At 48.6% G+C, this 16,642-nt stretch overlaps 6 protein-coding genes across 6 annotated transcripts; 3 read left to right on the forward strand and 3 right to left on the reverse strand.

The window, feature by feature from the left end:
- Positions 1-42: 42 nt before the first annotated feature.
- Positions 43-3,484, reverse strand: BJ212DRAFT_1584949 (uncharacterized protein; the record flags this gene model as incomplete). The annotated part of the gene is made up of 15 exons (XM_041342350.1): positions 3,092-3,484; positions 2,981-3,044; positions 2,874-2,927; positions 2,776-2,819; positions 2,493-2,713; positions 2,394-2,443; positions 2,238-2,345; positions 1,111-2,188; positions 1,010-1,062; positions 657-857; positions 588-603; positions 477-538; positions 332-423; positions 207-276; positions 43-83 (listed from the first exon to the last, which is right to left on the reverse strand). Exons 1-15 carry the CDS (start codon positions 3,413-3,415, stop codon positions 43-45), a joined length of 2,478 nt encoding a protein of 825 aa, XP_041197441.1. The 5' UTR covers positions 3,416-3,484.
- An 890-nt stretch (positions 3,485-4,374) lies between these two features.
- Positions 4,375-5,941, forward strand: BJ212DRAFT_676421 (isoprenoid synthase domain-containing protein). The gene is made up of 4 exons (XM_041343788.1): positions 4,375-5,045; positions 5,095-5,383; positions 5,431-5,790; positions 5,846-5,941. Exons 1-3 carry the CDS (start codon positions 4,657-4,659, stop codon positions 5,761-5,763), a joined length of 1,011 nt encoding a protein of 336 aa, XP_041197442.1. The 5' UTR covers positions 4,375-4,656; the 3' UTR covers positions 5,764-5,790; positions 5,846-5,941.
- Positions 5,942-6,396: 455 nt separating this feature from the next.
- BJ212DRAFT_1531970 (uncharacterized protein) lies at positions 6,397-7,796 on the reverse strand. Its single transcript, XM_041341773.1, has 2 exons — positions 7,721-7,796; positions 6,397-7,668 (listed from the first exon to the last, which is right to left on the reverse strand). Exon 2 carries the CDS (start codon positions 7,650-7,652, stop codon positions 6,672-6,674), a length of 981 nt encoding a protein of 326 aa, XP_041197443.1. The 5' UTR covers positions 7,653-7,668; positions 7,721-7,796; the 3' UTR covers positions 6,397-6,671.
- Positions 7,797-8,072: 276 nt separating this feature from the next.
- BJ212DRAFT_1476271 (ATP-dependent RNA helicase) lies at positions 8,073-10,875 on the forward strand (the record flags this gene model as incomplete). Its single annotated transcript, XM_041339350.1, has 12 exons — positions 8,073-8,315; positions 8,368-8,479; positions 8,538-8,692; positions 8,745-9,107; positions 9,162-9,289; positions 9,344-9,546; positions 9,599-9,720; positions 9,768-9,937; positions 9,994-10,223; positions 10,279-10,462; positions 10,515-10,696; positions 10,748-10,875. 12 exons carry the CDS (start codon positions 8,073-8,075, stop codon positions 10,873-10,875), a joined length of 2,220 nt encoding a protein of 739 aa, XP_041197444.1.
- A 726-nt stretch (positions 10,876-11,601) lies between these two features.
- On the forward strand, positions 11,602-12,158 carry BJ212DRAFT_1261730 (uncharacterized protein; the record flags this gene model as incomplete). Its single annotated transcript, XM_041330202.1, has 3 exons — positions 11,602-11,861; positions 11,917-11,974; positions 12,033-12,158. 3 exons carry the CDS (start codon positions 11,602-11,604, stop codon positions 12,156-12,158), a joined length of 444 nt encoding a protein of 147 aa, XP_041197445.1.
- Positions 12,159-12,531: 373 nt separating this feature from the next.
- Positions 12,532-16,552, reverse strand: BJ212DRAFT_1262068 (heterokaryon incompatibility protein Het-C-domain-containing protein; the record flags this gene model as incomplete). Its single annotated transcript, XM_041330238.1, has 24 exons — positions 12,532-13,071; positions 13,156-13,516; positions 13,567-13,652; positions 13,706-13,753; positions 13,829-13,867; positions 13,929-13,949; positions 14,153-14,239; positions 14,300-14,322; positions 14,378-14,431; positions 14,483-14,509; positions 14,559-14,808; positions 14,867-14,883; positions 14,940-14,981; positions 15,036-15,183; positions 15,371-15,504; positions 15,560-15,614; positions 15,671-15,754; positions 15,810-15,872; positions 15,918-15,953; positions 16,009-16,047; positions 16,102-16,126; positions 16,185-16,297; positions 16,353-16,395; positions 16,446-16,552. The coding sequence occupies 24 exons, from the start codon at positions 16,550-16,552 to the stop codon at positions 12,532-12,534; spliced, it is 2,442 nt and encodes an 813-aa protein (XP_041197446.1).
- Between the last annotated feature and the right edge of the window lie 90 nt (positions 16,553-16,642).

Raw genomic sequence — 16,642 nt, forward strand, 5'->3', positions numbered from 1 at the left:
AAATATATACAAGGCAGGGGGTTCCGACCCATATAATTCTTATTATTGCGAAAGTGTAACCGTGTCGTCCATTAAAGTGATTGCTATGGATGATCATATGCATACAAACAGTATAATGTTTACTCTATCTTGCGGGCATTTCAAGATAACAAGGTCGGCGGCGGCGAATCAACGAATGAAAAAGCTGTGTGCAACGGCAAGCGCACATACGACAGAACATGCCACAAATCCAAGAGGATATCCTGACGGATCGTCTCTGATGCCAGTAGCCCAAAGCTACATGGTGTGTGAGGATGTCATTGTACCACCAGAGCGCAGAACTAGTACTCACGTATCCGCCAAGAACAGGTCCAAAACAACGTGCAAGACTGACTATACTTTGCGCGACACCGTTCGCAAAACCAACCGCATGTGGGGGTGTCACTATAGACACCGTCAATGGAAACTCTATTCTCGCATAAGCCAAACAAACGCACTATAATTAAGGAGGATGGATATGGCGGTGTAACCAAACGTATTTCCGCAATAACGTACAGCTCTGCATACGTGTCAGCAATGCTCAGGTGGACTGTCCAGACATCACTCACGTGCTCAGAGCCAGCGCTGACATAAAGAAGTCAGTCATGGAACAAGGGATAAAAAAAATCACATCATACCTGCCATAAGAACAAAACTTCCTTCGTCATTAGAACTTGCGAAACCCCGATACATAGTGACAGTAAGGTATGCCGGTATAAATAGCAGGGACCCGAGACGAAACATTGCGAGGTGGGAGAAACGCCCTCGAGGGGGTCTATGAGTAAGTGCTATCAGAGGGACGATCTGCAAAAGAGCCAGAAAAGACTTGCCCAATGTTTCTGAAAGCAATAAGTCAGCAGAGCGATGATCAAAAGATGAAGTGGCCATACGGATAGAGATAAAATTGGTATACAATCTGTGCGAGGCACATGAGTGCAACTGCGGGACACCATCAGCAAATAGCCTTCATGTCCAGTAGCTCAATCCATACTCAGCTGAGAGAAATGCCCAGGATTGAGGTTCAAGCCCCCCGACTCGTAGTCGCTGATTAGAGGTCAGTAAGATGCACGCAGTATTACCCAGACTACGCACGTAACAAGATATGATAAGAACACTTGATCGTGTGTCGTGCTGTGAAGCGCTAGCAAACCGTACTGGAAGATGATGACCAGAGGCAGCTGCGAGGTCAACGATGGAGGCTTCCCTGGGGGAACCTCCGACTCTGCGGCAGATTGCCCGTGTTCCATAATTGGTAGTAGTGAATTGTCACCAGCGGACTCTTGGACACGGGCCTGGGCATCGAGGACGATGGAGGGCGTGCGCACTCCAGGGTGCGAGAAGATCGAAGGGGAACGCAGTGCGAACGGTACCCCATCCAGTGCGGGAGAACCCATCGTTGCTGAGTGCATGCGTGAAGATTGCCCAAATGTTATCACAGATGAGCGCTGGCCGGGACTGCCGATCGCACTTGCGAGGTTACGGCCAATGGAACGCCCTCGATGCACAGGAGATGATGTGATGGAACTTGGAAGGCCTTCATGTTCAATGTACTCAGAATCGACGTTCATATCTAGGTCTTGCTCAGGTTCAAATGTTTCGTCGTTATCCACATTCATTGCCGCTGCCACCCAAAGATCAGCAATGTTTGTTACCGCGTTCTCATTTGCCATCAATAGTCTCTGAGCAAAGTTGAGGTCGCCGGGATCCGTGAGTGACGCCGGTCCTTCGAATGCACTTCCGTGCCTCCTTCTTATAGTGCTGGCAGTGCTCACACGCCTCGCACCAAGCGTTGTCGTGCTGACCGTGCTTGTCGCCCTGTTGCCTCCCCCATAACCATATGCAGATCCATTGGTGCGGGTGATCCTCGAGAAGTTGCGCGGGCTCTCCATTGGCAGCGATGTGGATGTCGTTAGTGGTACTGGCAATGACGGCGTTTCCTGTGCGGTGACTGAATCTCGAGATCCGAAATAACCAGATAGTTGACCAGACACTTTCCGCGTAATAGAGCGCACCAAGCCAGACTGTGGAGCATCGCCGAGGGTGCTGGGAGTGGTGATATCTTCCTCCTCTTGAATGGTCGGGTGTCGATCTTCAGGCTTTTCTAGCGGTAGCCGAATTGCGCCATCCCGCGGTCCGCCGTCACGGCCCAGAAACAGGGACAAGAACGACCCTGTGTAATAAGTGAGTGATTGCGTAGTATTACCTTTCAGAAAAGGCACCTGTCAATGTAATGCTGGCAGCCACTGCGCACGGGAGTAGGTACGGGTACTCCACCAGTAGTGGCACTTGGCCAAACACGCTCGGCCACTTATCTGCAGGCTTCTCAACTAATCGATCGTCAGTAAGACTAGCATGCCTTTGCAGAAGGCACTCACATGACCCTCCGATGATGGCGCCCGCCACACCACCGAGTCCCCAGCAAAATCTGGTCGTAATATCAGCACCAGGACCTCAATCAGGCAATTGGTACTCGCCCCATGATAGCGTATGCTCTCCCCTCGTTCGTCATGTCCGTCACTGTAGCAACGCATCCGCGTGCAACTCCGACAGCCCCAGCGAAAATTCCCTGCAACAATCTCACTGCAATCGCTTGCCGCAGGGATGTGCATGTCCCAAAAAGCAACACCGTCACTGCACTCCCAAACAAGGACAATGTCAGCACCAATCTACGACCATGTCTATCTGCTGCAGTTGCCTATTGCTCCGAATCAGAGTCAAGCGAATAACGTGAGTGCAGAAGAAGGTAACCGGACATACCCATAATAATGAGGTTAGGAACTGCGTCAAGAAGAACGCAGACACTGTGGTAGTCCGTTAAAGAAAGTCAGATACTAAAAATGGTTTAGCAAGAGTACCAAGTATTCCAGTCCAAAAGGCGATTTGGGCTTCGTCACTGATCTCGCCAAACCCTGAATCCGAGTTCGTTAGTCAGACAGCAACGATGCCGCATATGATCGCACACCTTTGACCATGAAAAGGAGAAATGGCATTGCGACATTGGCAGAAAGAAACTCTCCAAGCATGGTCTTGGCGCTTGATCAGTCATATCATGAAGGTGGGTGTAGATACTTACGATGGACAGCACAATCATAGATAATGCTGGTAACGGAGTTGAGTCGGACTCGCTGCTGCGAAGAGCGTTGGGTATTGGAAGTCTTTCAAGCATTGGAGACTTAATAGCGCTCTCCACATCTGTGCTCGTTCTCCAGCGCGAGACAAAACTCTGCCTTCGATGGTTCTGACCGCCCGACGCCCGTCTTGTGCTGCGTTCTAGCCCAGAAGGGTCGTCGTCTTCTTCAGTGTTATTCCGCATTCCAAAGAACCTTCTTGGGGGCGCGTTTAAAGATCGTAGGGTGCCGACGTTTGCAGGCGGTTGGAGGGGAATACGGGTGGTCATGATGAATATATATATGTCAGTGCCTTGGAGTGTCTTACAAGTTTCTGTCCAAGTGCCAATTTGCAGAACGTAATGACTTGACAAAAAAGGAAAGTGCTTTGCTGCGTGCGCCGCGCCGCGTCCGCTTGGAAGTTCCAGGGACCAGCCATTTTTACTTCCAGTCGTTTCCAAAAGTTGAAAAACGTTTAATCATCACGATAGCTAACGGCGAGTGCTATCGACTGGCAAAAACCACTCTTCACAGCGTTTGAAATTATTTTGAATCTGGCCTGCAACTATTGCTTCTGTTCCTTTGTCCTGATTCCCACTGGGCTAAAGGAAAGCAGGAATATCAGGAGCAGCATGGTATGTACTTTGTAAGACTCGTTGGGTTGACTTGTGTGTATCCATAATTGGGTGACAAGGTCCATTCTCCCAAGTTGTCCACACGGACCGTACGTATGCATGGTTTTTGCTCTTTCAATATAGATTTTAAAGAAGTGGCCTCCATAAAGTGCGATACATACTCAGTACAGCCTCACAAGTAGCTCAGGGCAACACCTCCTGTTTCACCGGTTGCGAATTGAGCATATGCCACGTCCCGTGTCGGATGTGGCTTTCCGTGTTTTTCGAGTGACTTGGTCTTGGTGAGTCGCTACATTTTCTCTCCGCCTTTATTGAAACGAGGAATGCAAATGATACACCAGATAGGACATGTCTCATCGTGAACTATACCACGTTCTTTCACCCTATTTCCTTCTCCTCAATCGGATCTACCCTCTTATAAAGAGTTTCCAACAGTTCACAGCTTGCATCATCTAACTGGAAGAGTAAAGGCTCCAACTTTTCCATACTCGAGCACTTCGAGCCCTCTAGGGCGCCCATATCTGTGCTGCGATTCACTTGACGTGAAGTTCTGCGAACGTTCTTGACTAGCAATTGCACTGCACGCTCAGCGTCACTTTCCTTCCCCCATGTCGCAGTGTAACTGCCTCAATTCATGATGTGCCGGATGCAACGCTATGACGCTCGTTGCATGCTAGGACAAGTATAGTGTTTTCAAACCGGTAGTCACAAGCCTTATTTGATTCAGTCCGCGGGTCTGGTTTTAAATATAACTGGGTTCATGCTCAGCATCAAAACTCGCAGCCTACCACGAACCTCAACTCACTCCCGTTCCTCCTGATCTTGTCCTCACAGGACGTTCTCGTCGCTCTTTTAGCTTTTGTTTTCCTTAGACACCTTTCCTTCACTTTCTCAAGATGTCGATCGTCGCCGCTCTCCCCACCAAGTTCATCCTCCCTGACCTCGTCTCCCACTGCGATTTCAAGCTACGCATGAACCGCCATCACAAACAGGCTACTGCTGAATCAAAGCGGTGGCTTTTCCGTGGAGACAACCTTAGCCAGAGGTCGCGCAAGGCAATTCACGGGCTCAAGGCTGGTCAGCTCACATCTATGTGCTACCCAGACGCAGGATTCCCTCAGCTTCGTGTCTGCTGCGACTTCATGAACTATCTCTTCCACCTCGACAACCTCTCAGACGACATGGACAAGGCTGGAACCAAAAGCATTGCAAATGTCGTGCTGAACTCGCTTCATCACCCGTACGACTACTACTCGCCCGCCCGATTGAACAGAATGACCAAGGAGTATGAATTCATTTCTTGACTACGACCAGGCTCATTGAGTGTACTACAGCTTCTACAAACGTATGCTTCCTACCGCCTCCCGTGGAGCGAGCAGACGCTTTATAGAGACAATGGACTTCTTCTTCCAAGCTGTGCACGTGCAAGCCATCGACCGGGCTAAGGGCGTTATTCCTGACCTCGAGTCCTATATCTCCCTGCGTCGCGATACCAGCGGATGCAAGCCCTGCTGGGCACTTATCGAGTACGCTAACAATCTCGACATACCCGACGAAGTCATGGAGCACCCGATCATCCAGAGTCTCGGCGAGGCCGCCAACGACCTAGTCACTTGGTCAAATGCGAGTATTTCAATCTATTGCTTTTCTCGTGCTAACTCCTAGTCTAGGATATCTTCTCCTATAACGTGGAACAGTCAAAAGGAGATACTCACAATATGATATCTGTTGTCATGCACCAGGAGTGCCTCGACATCCAGTGTGCCGTCGACTTCGTCGGCGAGCTCTGCAAGCAATCTATCGACCGCTTCAATGAAAATCGCGGGCTTATTCCTTCCTGGGGTCCCAAGATTGACAAGGACGTTGCAATCTACGTCGGCGGTCTTGCAGACTGGATTGTCGGAAGTTTGCATTGGTCATTTGACACTACGCGGTACTTTCAGAACTCTGGTCGTGAAGTTAAACGGACCCGGGTTGTCAGTCTCTTTCCTCGAAGCGAATGATTCTAAAGCAATATTTCAGCGCTGCTGGTGAGCGTCACATACAGTTTATTACTAATTTATCACTGAGCGTCCACTGTTGCAGCCGGTCAGCTCCCCATACTCTCTTGAAGGCGAAAACACTCGTAGATTTGGTACTCGAGACCTGTCTATTCACATTCCTTTAGATTCTTTTCCTGGACATCCATTGCAGCTGGTCAGCTCCCCACACTCTTTTCAGGATGGGAAACACTCATAGTAGTCTGGCACTCGAGTTTCTGGACTCACCTATCGTTTCACATTCCTTTAGATTCTTGGACATTGATGGACTCTTTTCTCAGCTACTACCAACTAGCCACACGCTCATTCCTCTGTCTCCTGATGTCGAACAAAAGTAAGATGGCATATTACCCGTACCCTAAAATTGCATGTTCTACGACGAATATCACCAAATTATATATGTACAGCAAATCAAGATATAATGGTTCTGGTATCATGCCAACGAAAGAAATATGCCAAGCAATACGAGAAAGTAGATTCAAGCACTTCGAGGCTCCAGATTATGATATGCATCATGGTCGACACACGTTATCGAGTATGCTGTGGTTCCCTGTAGGCATTTTGAGTGTAATGCGACGACCGAATATGTGATTTTGTACCTGAAGACACTAGATTGAACGGTCGTCCATCCTTGTCATCGAAACGTACACCCCTTAAATCCCAACGTTTCCACCACCTCTGAAGAAACAAGGGGTGTTCCGTAATATTCGCTAAAGTTCCAACGTTGCGAATCCGGACCTGAGTTAGTTTCGGAAGTTGGGACTCGTCGATCTGACACAAGAGATCTTCGAGCGGCTTCATGATATACGCACTGAATATCGCTTGAGGGACGCCGACAGGATCCTCACTGATGGGGAAAATGCCAATCCGCTTCAGCGAGGATGCGATAGCAGATCCAGAATGTGATGAGGAAAGATAGTGACGAAAGTGTCCAAGTTCGGACAAGTTGCGATGATTTCATGTAGTAATGGCGTGAATGCGACGGTGCGGACAATGCGCACTTTTGATCCGTGGGTCCGCAGGAAGTCTGGACTAAAGGGGGAAAACCCCTCCAGTCTTTGCAAAGATGGAAGTTGCTCTGGAGACTTGGAGAGCATCGTAAGGAAGGCATTCAGGGGAACGTTGCCCAGCGACGCGTGCGAGAACGAAGGACTATCTCCGAGAACAAGCGTTTTTAAGTTGGGTAGAGTAAGGTAACGCGATGGTTTCTCTGTGAGGTTGCCATATATATTCGCGAGCGTCAGGCTTGTTAGGCCAGTAGCCGTTCGAAGCACGCGCATCAGGTCACTCCAAGAGGGATATTCGTTAGACGTCCACTCCATTCGTCGTAGTGACCTTGAGCATGTTTCGATGAGAGCATCTATGATTTCCGTTCGCGTCTGAGCCTGAGGTGGTGTGATATGGAAAGTGAAAGTTGGATTCATCGCCATGTAGTAGTTGCTATTGATTAGAATTTCGATGTTTGGCGTACACCGCAGGATTCGTACAAGTGCATTTAAGCATCGATCGGACGGGTTCGACAGTTGCAAGTCAATCCGTCGAGTGCACGCTCCCAAAGGGTTCTTTATCGAATGCCTGCGGCTTTCTTCAAAGCGGTCGGCGATGACAACCACTTGCTCTGCGGATGTCAAGTGAAGGTGCTCATGGGTAAGCTCTGTGACAACGTTATGCCACACTTTGCAAACCAAGAGGAGTGCTGAGTGAGTCTTCACGTCGCGGTTCAAGAATATGACAATATCCCGAACTTCCGAGAATGGATCTTGTCGGTCGGACGAGAGAACCCCAGGCGATTGGACGAGCGATGCTAGTATCGGACGCCACAATTCTACGGGCAAATCACGCAGCGTACCCATCTCACCAAAGGATGCACTATGTCAAAGGTAAACATTCGGCTTCGGCGGCGAAAACGCGGCATACACACCACACACCCAATACGACGAAGCGAGTAACAATAGTCAACGTCCAACTGGTCACTGTTCTGCCGACTCGTTTGTGGATTACAGACTAGCTGCAGATATTTTTGAGATATGCACGAAACCTAATGACCGTCATACCTACCGTGTAACTCAGAAGTATTTCGAAAGCTTTTGTCAGACTCAAGTTGGTAAAAAGGAAAGGGACCCACAATGATAACTGATTAGGCTAACCGGCTGAAAGCGGTTGTTTGTTTCTAAAGCTTTTGCCAAACAACGTACGTCCTATGATAGTTTGCTAATATCCAATATTTTCAAGCAATTTTCGAGCGGAACATACGCCGCGTACGCGTGATACAGATGTCCGAAGACTCCAAATCAAAACCTGCTTTTGTGAAACGGAAGGCCAAGGCAGGCCCTTCAGCGTCCAGAAAACGACTCAAAATGCAACCCACGTCTTTGGACGGATTACCTTGGAAGGCCGTCCGCCGACCCAGTGAGACGGGCCTTGATGGTGACGATGGAATACTGGAACTAGAAGAAGTGGAGAATGTGGAAGTGGTGTACGAGGATACAGAAGGAGGGAGAGTCACGAAGTTCAATGTGAGCGGCAGGATGCAGAACATCAGATGGACGTTAATCCGCGCTACTCTAGGTCCTTGAACCATCGAACAAGAAAACAAAAGCCACTAAAGCCTCTGGGCCTGAGGTAGACGTGCCATCTTCCGCTAGCTCGGAACTACTAAATCCTTCAGTGTCGTTTGACTGTGCGTTATCTATTATGCAAGTGACCTTCCTGATTTCTGACCTTTCGATCCCCTTCAGCCAAATCTTTGCTGCCAAATTGGCATGCTTTTTGCATACATTCTCATCTTTTACAAGTTCTTAATTCGCGAGGGTTTGTTACACCCACCCCAATACAAGCGAAGTCACTGCCAATAGCCTTGAATGGGCGGGACATCGTTGGAATAGCAGAAACTGTTCGTTTAATTTTCATTACTGTCTTCACTACTCTTACGGTATGCTTTCCAGGGATCCGGAAAGACGCTTGCATATGGGCTTCCTATTCTCCACCATATCTTATCACATCCCCGCCTGCCAAGGACTAAGCGGAAACTCCAGGCGCTTATCTTAGCTCCTACCCGTGAACTCGCCCTACAGGTCTCTGATCACCTCAATGTGTTCGCACGAGTTATTGATACAAAGGCCGAACAAGATGTCGATCTCATAAACACCGAGGTCAAGGAAAAGCAGCACAAAAATATCACTCCGCCTCTCGTCAGCATTGCTGCCATAGTTGGCGGAATGTCGACGCAAAAACAGCGACGTATACTCGACAGGGGTGTTGACGTGTTAGTAGCGACGCCAGGTCGGCTGTGGGATATTCTAGAGGAGGTTTGTGACCTCCGTTCCAACTTACCTTGTCAGATTAAACATGTTTTCGTCCAGGATGAGGGACTAGCAAGACAAATCAGCCAGGTAAAGTTCTTAGTGCTGGATGAAGCCGATCGCATGGTCGAAGCGGGACATTTTGCTGAAATGGACAACATTCTGCGGCTCACGATTCGAAAATCCCAGTATGCGTTGTGATATTCTTGCAGTTATTGAGATGTTGACGCGTTCCACCCCAGAGAAGATGAAATTGAACCCCCTGAAGCCCCGGGGGATTCTTTCGATGCTCATAAAGGTGCAGAGAACACTGAGGCTACCCCTGTGGATGCACTGCAGACCTTCGTCTTCTCCGCTACTCTCAGCAAGGATCTCCAGAAGAACCTGAAACGAAGTTATCGTCAGAAGGGCTATAAAAAATTGTCCAAACCGGCTAGCACACTCGGTATGTTTGGTTCCGAACGCTATCAAATGCTGCTAAACAAAGCGACCAACAGACGACCTTCTTCTGCGCCTTGATTTTCGCGACCCGGATCCCGCTGTAATTGACATCAGCCCCGAGGGAGGCATTGTCTCTACACTCAAAGAGAGTAAAATCGAGTGTCTTTCCAGAGATAAGGTGCGTACGCAGCCATATGTGCGCGGATGGCGTTTCATACCCCACAGGATGCATACCTGTACTATTTCCTGTTGCGGTACCCTGGCCGTTCCCTCGTGTTCTTATCATCTATTGATGGCATCAGGCGTCTCAGCCCGCTGATGGAACTCCTGAACCTCAAGGCCTTTCCTCTCCACTCTCAAATGGAACAACGCCAGCGCCTCAAAAACCTTGATCGGTAGTTTTCATGTCCACCGTAGACATCGAGTACACGCGTGCTAACAAATGCCGCAGGTTCAAGGCAGCCACAAATGCTGTTCTTCTGGCTACGGACATTGCTGCCAGGGGTCTCGACATACCTGCCGTTGACCATGTCATTCACTATCAGATACCACGTTCTGCTGATGTGTTCGTTCACCGCAACGGGCGGACTGCTCGTGCGATGCAAAAAGGTTTTAGCTTGTTGATGTGTGCCCCCGACGAGCGTCGAGTGGTAAGGGCACTGTTAGCAAGTCTGGGTCGTAGTAAGTAACGACAATTTTTGCTCACCCGTTGTACATTCAACGCACGCGCTATTAGAAGACACAGATATCCCTGAGATATCAGTAGAGCTTACTCTTCTTGATAAGCTCAAGAACCGTATCTTGCTTGCTCGACAAATCGATTCTCAGCAACACAAAATAAAGAAACAGCATCATGAACGGAACTGGCTGAAGGAAACGGCGGAAGCGATGGAGATAGAGCTTGATTCTGATGTTTTGAGGTGAGCGATCATTTCGCCGTAACAAAAATGATGATGCTGACAAGTCGGTCAGCGAATCTGGCGATGAAAGTAACCTATCAAAACACCGGAAAAAGAATAATGATGCAAAGATGGTGGCTTTAAAAGCCAAATTAAGAGAACTCATGTCCCAGCCGCTCCTTAGCCGAGGAGTGTCGACGAGGTACATCACCTCTGGAAGCCGACCGATCGCTGACGACATTATATCGGGAGATGGTAAGTCTTTGGGATGGAAGTCTTTCCCCTTGTTCTTACTGCGCTGTATAGTTCATGAAACCATGTTGGGCCTCAAGAAATCGGAAGCCGGAGACGACTTAGTTGCCGCCGCCAAGCAAAAGCCAGTACACAAAAAAGTACACGAAGAACCAGAGGAATGGAACGGCTTCGGTTCATGATACATGCTTTGATGCACGAGGATTTACTACGCACAGTACGTATTTTCCTTATCATGGGCGGTACTTGTTAGTTTTCCAGCGCTCGCTGGCAGTGCGTGAGCAGCCACGACATCGCTTATCCATGAGAAGCTACGTCTTCTCATTTCCATGCATCGAGTGTCGAAGGACGTGTTGAATTTCATTTTGGCCTAAGCTCGATCACGGTAACTGTTCAGGAGAGATGCATCGGTGAACCATCAACCTACAAGGTTTAAATGATGATGGCACGACGCGTTCATTAGTTTTGAGACTGCTGGCCATGCGATTATGGGTCTCGGCCTGACATATTTTTGCCATGACACAAATGCCACGCTTGTCAGTCCCGAACACGAGGGATGATTGCCGCCCAAGCAAGATACCTGATTGAAATAAACTCCCCAATCATGAACTATTCTTTGATATACCGTAGTTGTTGTAAGGGCCTCGTAGCACTGGACGGCTGTGACTAGAATGACAGTTTCACATCTTTGTTCGGTTCAGGTGAAACACGATCTGCACTGCAGGGCTATCTGAAGTGTGAAAGAGCAAGGCACTTGCCTGAGGTTGCCTTGGAGTTACATATAAACTCCGACGCTAGCCGTATATACTTATAGCACACCTAAAACTTTGTGCGATATATATCGACTTGTTGATAATACCATTATACCCGACATGCTATCGTCTTCGCCATCCTCCATCAGAATCACAATGACTGTCACCAATGCGTTCGTAAAACTACGACGGAGCACATCAAAGGCTGAATCCATCGACTCTACTTCGGGTCAGCCACAGACTCACCCCTTACTGCGAGGAGAGGGTGCTACGTCAAAACGCAAAATACCGCTGGTGCAGAACGACCTCTTCTGTTGTAGGGATGCAGTGGATGTTCCAAAGCTGTTGAGGGGGTCGAGAGCAAGCTTGTTGGAGAGAGCAGAGAATATAGGTGCAAATGTATTAGTAGACGAAAGGTATGTGGAGCTTGTGGAGCTCTGCTGGGTTTCTGTTGCTCATGCTTTGAATCAGCTGGGAGTGCTCGATACGTGTCCCCAGGGACAGACGACATGGATCTTTTAAAGTTCAGGTTCGTCATGGGTTCTTTATCTGCTTCGAGTCTTGGATCCTAAATCCCATTTGTCTAGGTCCGCTATCACGCCTCGGCTTCGCGATCGTCCCTTCCAGATCCTCAAAAACCAGTGGCCTTGGACCGAGTTCAGAATGTGTCAGGACTCATGACAATCGTGGACCGCGAAGAATTGTCACTGTAAAAGCGCAACATCTGAATTCCTATGATAATCTCCGCACTCCTTTCTCCTGCAGGCATTTTTCGTTACTATAGCTGCATCACCATAATCACATACATTGTACTCTAGCAATCACAGTCTGGTATTGTATTCATCTCATTTATCTCTATTCCACGCTCTTTCATCATGTTTTCTCAAATGACACTGCGACTTTCACATACCCTTAACTTATCTCGAGAAATTTGCGGTGGCACATTCAATTGACTTATCTACAATATACAGTGATACAATGATTTGGCATGTTCGACGTTTCAGAGATGACACCAAATCCGTGTTACACGACACAAGAAATATACATCATTCAACATACATTCATTTGCTCGCCCCTTCGAGTGTTTCACCACCTATTATCCGAGTCATACGGATCATTTCGTGGGGGGTAGCCTGCAGGTGACGGGAAGGAAGCCTGTTGTTGGTCCCCACGCCGATCATCGTTATCGAACGCATGTTGTCCATAACGGCCACCATACACCGGCGCTTCGGGGAACTCGTGACCGTGGATGCCACGATGTTCGTCAGGGAATCCACTCGGGCCGAACCCACCTGGAGGTGGGCCGCTTGGTTGCGAGAAATCGCCTACGCGCGGATGGTGTGATATAGAGTAATCACCTGCAGGTGGAAAAGTGCTTGGCGGCGGATAGCCGCTTGTAGGTCTAGCGCTCGGATATCCGCCTGCAAATGGAACATTTGGTGACAGGGGTGGATATCCGCCGGAAGGTCTAGCGCTCGGGTACCCACCAGGAGCACCTTGCACGTTCTGCATGTATGCGCTGTTCGCACTGACAAACGACGACGTGGGAGGGGACGGCTGCACGTAGGATGGTGCGTACTGGCTCTGGGCAGGAGGCGGATGAAACGATGACCCGCTCTGTGAATGCTGCGCATGCGAACTAGGGGCATACGCCACTGACGGTGGCAGCGGGACCGAAGGAGGCGCGTAGCTCGTGCTGGTGGTTTGCACAGTCTCATACGAGGCGGTTGTCTCTGGCCTCGAGTAGTAGGAACCAGGCTGCCCGCTGGATTGGCCGCCCTCTCGTCTCGTCCCCGCAGATCCACCCACCATGTTCATCAGACCTTGCATCTGCGTAGCACCGGGAATTCCTTGCACGAGACCCTGCATGCCCTGCTGTGCCTGCACATGAGAAGCGGGAGCACTCCCATCGGCGGCTAGCCGAGTGTTATCCTGCGCTCGCACTGATTCCTTTGTAAGACGTGCAAGTATGGCATGCTGGTTACGCCCGAGACTCTGCGCCCACGATCTCATGTATTCCAACATATCACGCTGGATTACAGAAGAAGACTGGTGGAAGTCGGGATGGAAGCTGCGGATATGATCGGTCTATGCCAAGAATATGAAAGGAAAGTGACATACAGGCACTGCAAAGCCTCATCCGTGACCTGATTCACGTTCAGTGAACTGTCATCCCAGGCCTTCGTGACCAAATTGACGGTATGTTTCTATCCGCAGACAATACTGAATACGGCTGTTTCATGTTGGGAGAGTAACTCACAAGAATGATTTTTGCGAGATTACCGGCAGGTTCATTTAGGATCAAATTCTGGAAGCATTACATTTAGTGAATAAAGTAATATTGCGCAGCTCCTCGAGATGCGGAGGAACGGGGTTTACGTACGAAGTGATCTTTGCTAAGGAAAGAATGTGTGGGGTCGCTCTGTGGGGTAAAGGGGTCATAAGAGATTATTGTAGCATGTGTCAAGGTTGTTCGAGCTCACAGCGTATGGATCGTTAAATACCTGTCGGAGGAAGAGACGTCAGTTGATGTTGACATCAAAATCAAGAAGAAGGGAGAGATCGATAAGCGATATACAGAATGATGGTTAAGAGTAATGCGAGCATCGAGGCCAAAAACGAGGCCACTCAAGATCGAAACACGGAAGGACACGGAAGTATTCGCGAACCAAACACTCCAACTGTCTCCTTGGTGGGAAGTACTCACCTCATATTGATCATGCTTATCGATTACCTCTGATGAGGCCGATGATAGTCCGGCTGTCGCGGTTTCCATGATTGGTTTCAAAAAGGGCTACATTCCGAGTAATCAGCGACTGCAGCGGGGAGGACACATTTTCGGTAAATTCCTTACCTCCAAAGTAGTGAAAACGAACACTGTTGAGAGGCCATCAGTACAACTCAGCCATCAAGGAGTCGATGATGAACCGACCAGAAATTGAATCCTGAATTTTTTCGATAACCGAGTTGAGCCCAGGGATCTTCTCTGTAGCATCCATCAGTACCAGGGGTGATTATCATAAAAAACGAAATTCACCTAATGTCCCCGATATACTTTTCATAACTTTGAAAGAGTGAGACACCGCGTGAGGAGCGTCAAATCAAGGGCGCACCGGAATCTCTGAAGCTCAAGACTTGCCATAACACGCTATGCAGCTCTTGTGGGCTCATGTCCCCGGGGCGCCTATTACCACGTTCTATCCCAGCGCGCATCCGCTCGATGCCTTCCATGTCGCGACCCATCTTATCGCCGCTTCCACCAGGGAGTTTGAGGAAAGCATCGCGGAGCATGTCATTCGATGAATTAGACTTGGAGCGTGCACGATCAAACTCTTTATTAAGCTCCGTGACGGAAGCTTCACTCTAGAGAATGAAAGTGAGAAGTTTTGATGTGTTAATATACCAAAGTGACGGATCTTACAATGTGATCAGTAGCCTCTGCACGAACGTGAGTTCAATAATCGCTATTGCGACGAAAGAACATCTGTGCTTACCTCCCAGCAAGCTGTAAATAAAATCACTCGATCCGAAGGTCCCTAGATAGAAAGCACAGTGAGCGTGATTATTTCTCTACGATACGATAGACTCACCTGTAACGATTGGCGCGACCATTTTTCCATTGTGTGCACGCACTCGTACAGCATCACCAACATGCACGAATACATTGGTATGTCCCATGGAAACAAGAGCAAGCTCGCAGAAATTGGAGTGTGCAGAGAAGTCTTCAAGGGTATGAAGCTATTCGATGAGGTCAATCAGTGTTGCAATAAGACCAATGTGAATTGTTCATAGCAAAACCGTAGACACCAATGATGATGAATGACGGGCAGGACTATATGCCACAATATATATCGCACAGCCATCGCACATATCCAGTGCATGTATGCGTCACAAGTAGAGATTTTTAGATAGATGTTCAACTTACAGCTTGTCCAAGGAGCCTAAACGCCTCATACTGATCCGCGTTATCTCCAGAACTCTTGAATTTTCTGCCGAGGTAAATGCACTGCTGGAGTACTCTGCGCACGAGGGCCTTGGATGTATCCCAATGACCATTTTCTGTCACATATGTGAGTACTCGAAGTCAAAAGGAAATTGAGGTGAAGAGATGAACCATTTGCGATATAGTTTTTCATTCCTGTCTGCGGATCGATGGCGAGTTCATCAGGCTGGCAAGAATGATACAGGTGAGTAGGGCAAGTGATAGGTAAGAGATAATATGTACGTGGACAGGGCCGCGTAGTCTGGGGTCGTACTGCCGTGCGTCTTCTCCCTCTCCATAACCTTTCGGGTTATCAATATGTTCTGTCTGTGTGTAGTGCGCATTAATACGTCGTGTGGTAGATATGCCAGGGGGCACTTACTGGCAAATAGGCACCGAGTCTCTCTGGCGTGACTTCAAATTCGCCAGTAGCATATCCATTGGCCTGAAATAGAGTGAGAGCAAGTTTAGGGGCGACGATCGCACATACCATAAACCCGAGCACCATAACTAAATTGAGGATTGTCTGGAAAATCGCACAATGATGTGATAAAAATCGGGGGGCAATTGTCACGACATACTTGCAAGTTCACTTTCTTCAGTGTACTGATGTCAACAGCCTATCAAATGTCATGAACTTGCCGCGCTTTCGAACATTACAAGAGTTGAATCACCTGACTGTAATCTCTCAACCAATTGCTATATGCTGATGTGTTAGATCACGAAGAAGTACAAGTTGGCATCTGAAAATATGTACCCAAAGTATACGCGCTTGATGTCGAGGCCGCCAAACTTTGGACCTTTTCCGAGGAGACTGGAGAGCGCGAATCCACCGACCCCCTTCTTTACGAGGTCTGCAAGTGCATCCTCCTGAACAGTGCGGTAATCAGTACGCCAGAACTCGATCAGCTTAGAGATCACCTACAATATCTCCATGCCTAAATGCTTTGCCTTCGACAAATGCAAATCTGCCAAACCGTCAATGAAAGAAGAAAGAGAATGAACTTTGTTGCTTTACGAAGGAATGTTGCCTGCCCCGAAGGCGTGCACGCCATTATTTGACAAACAGAATGCGAATATAAAGAACAGCAGAAGAGGAAGCTTTGGAGAGATACTGGCTGGCATCGTTGCTGTGCTGAGTAGTTACCAACGCCAACTACTTATATATCGAAAAGAAGAAGACCCCTGGAGCGGTTGCTCCATGGGCCAAGTGAA

Source organism: Suillus subaureus (genome assembly GCF_016647635.1).
Source record: "Suillus subaureus strain MN1 chromosome Unknown BJ212scaffold_4, whole genome shotgun sequence".
Taxonomy (NCBI): domain Eukaryota; kingdom Fungi; phylum Basidiomycota; class Agaricomycetes; order Boletales; family Suillaceae; genus Suillus; species Suillus subaureus.

Coding starts and splice junctions, on each gene's coding strand:
- BJ212DRAFT_676421 (XM_041343788.1), top strand. CDS start 4,657: ATGTCGATCGTCGCCGCTCTCCCCACCAAGTTCATCCTCCCTGACCTC. Junction 5,046..5,094: donor TTGAACAGAATGACCAAGGA/GTATGAATTCAT, acceptor AGTGTACTACAG/CTTCTACAAACGTATGCTTC. Junction 5,384..5,430: donor ACCTAGTCACTTGGTCAAAT/GCGAGTATTTCA, acceptor CTCCTAGTCTAG/GATATCTTCTCCTATAACGT.
- BJ212DRAFT_1531970 (XM_041341773.1), bottom strand. CDS start 7,652: ATGGGTACGCTGCGTGATTTGCCCGTAGAATTGTGGCGTCCGATACTA.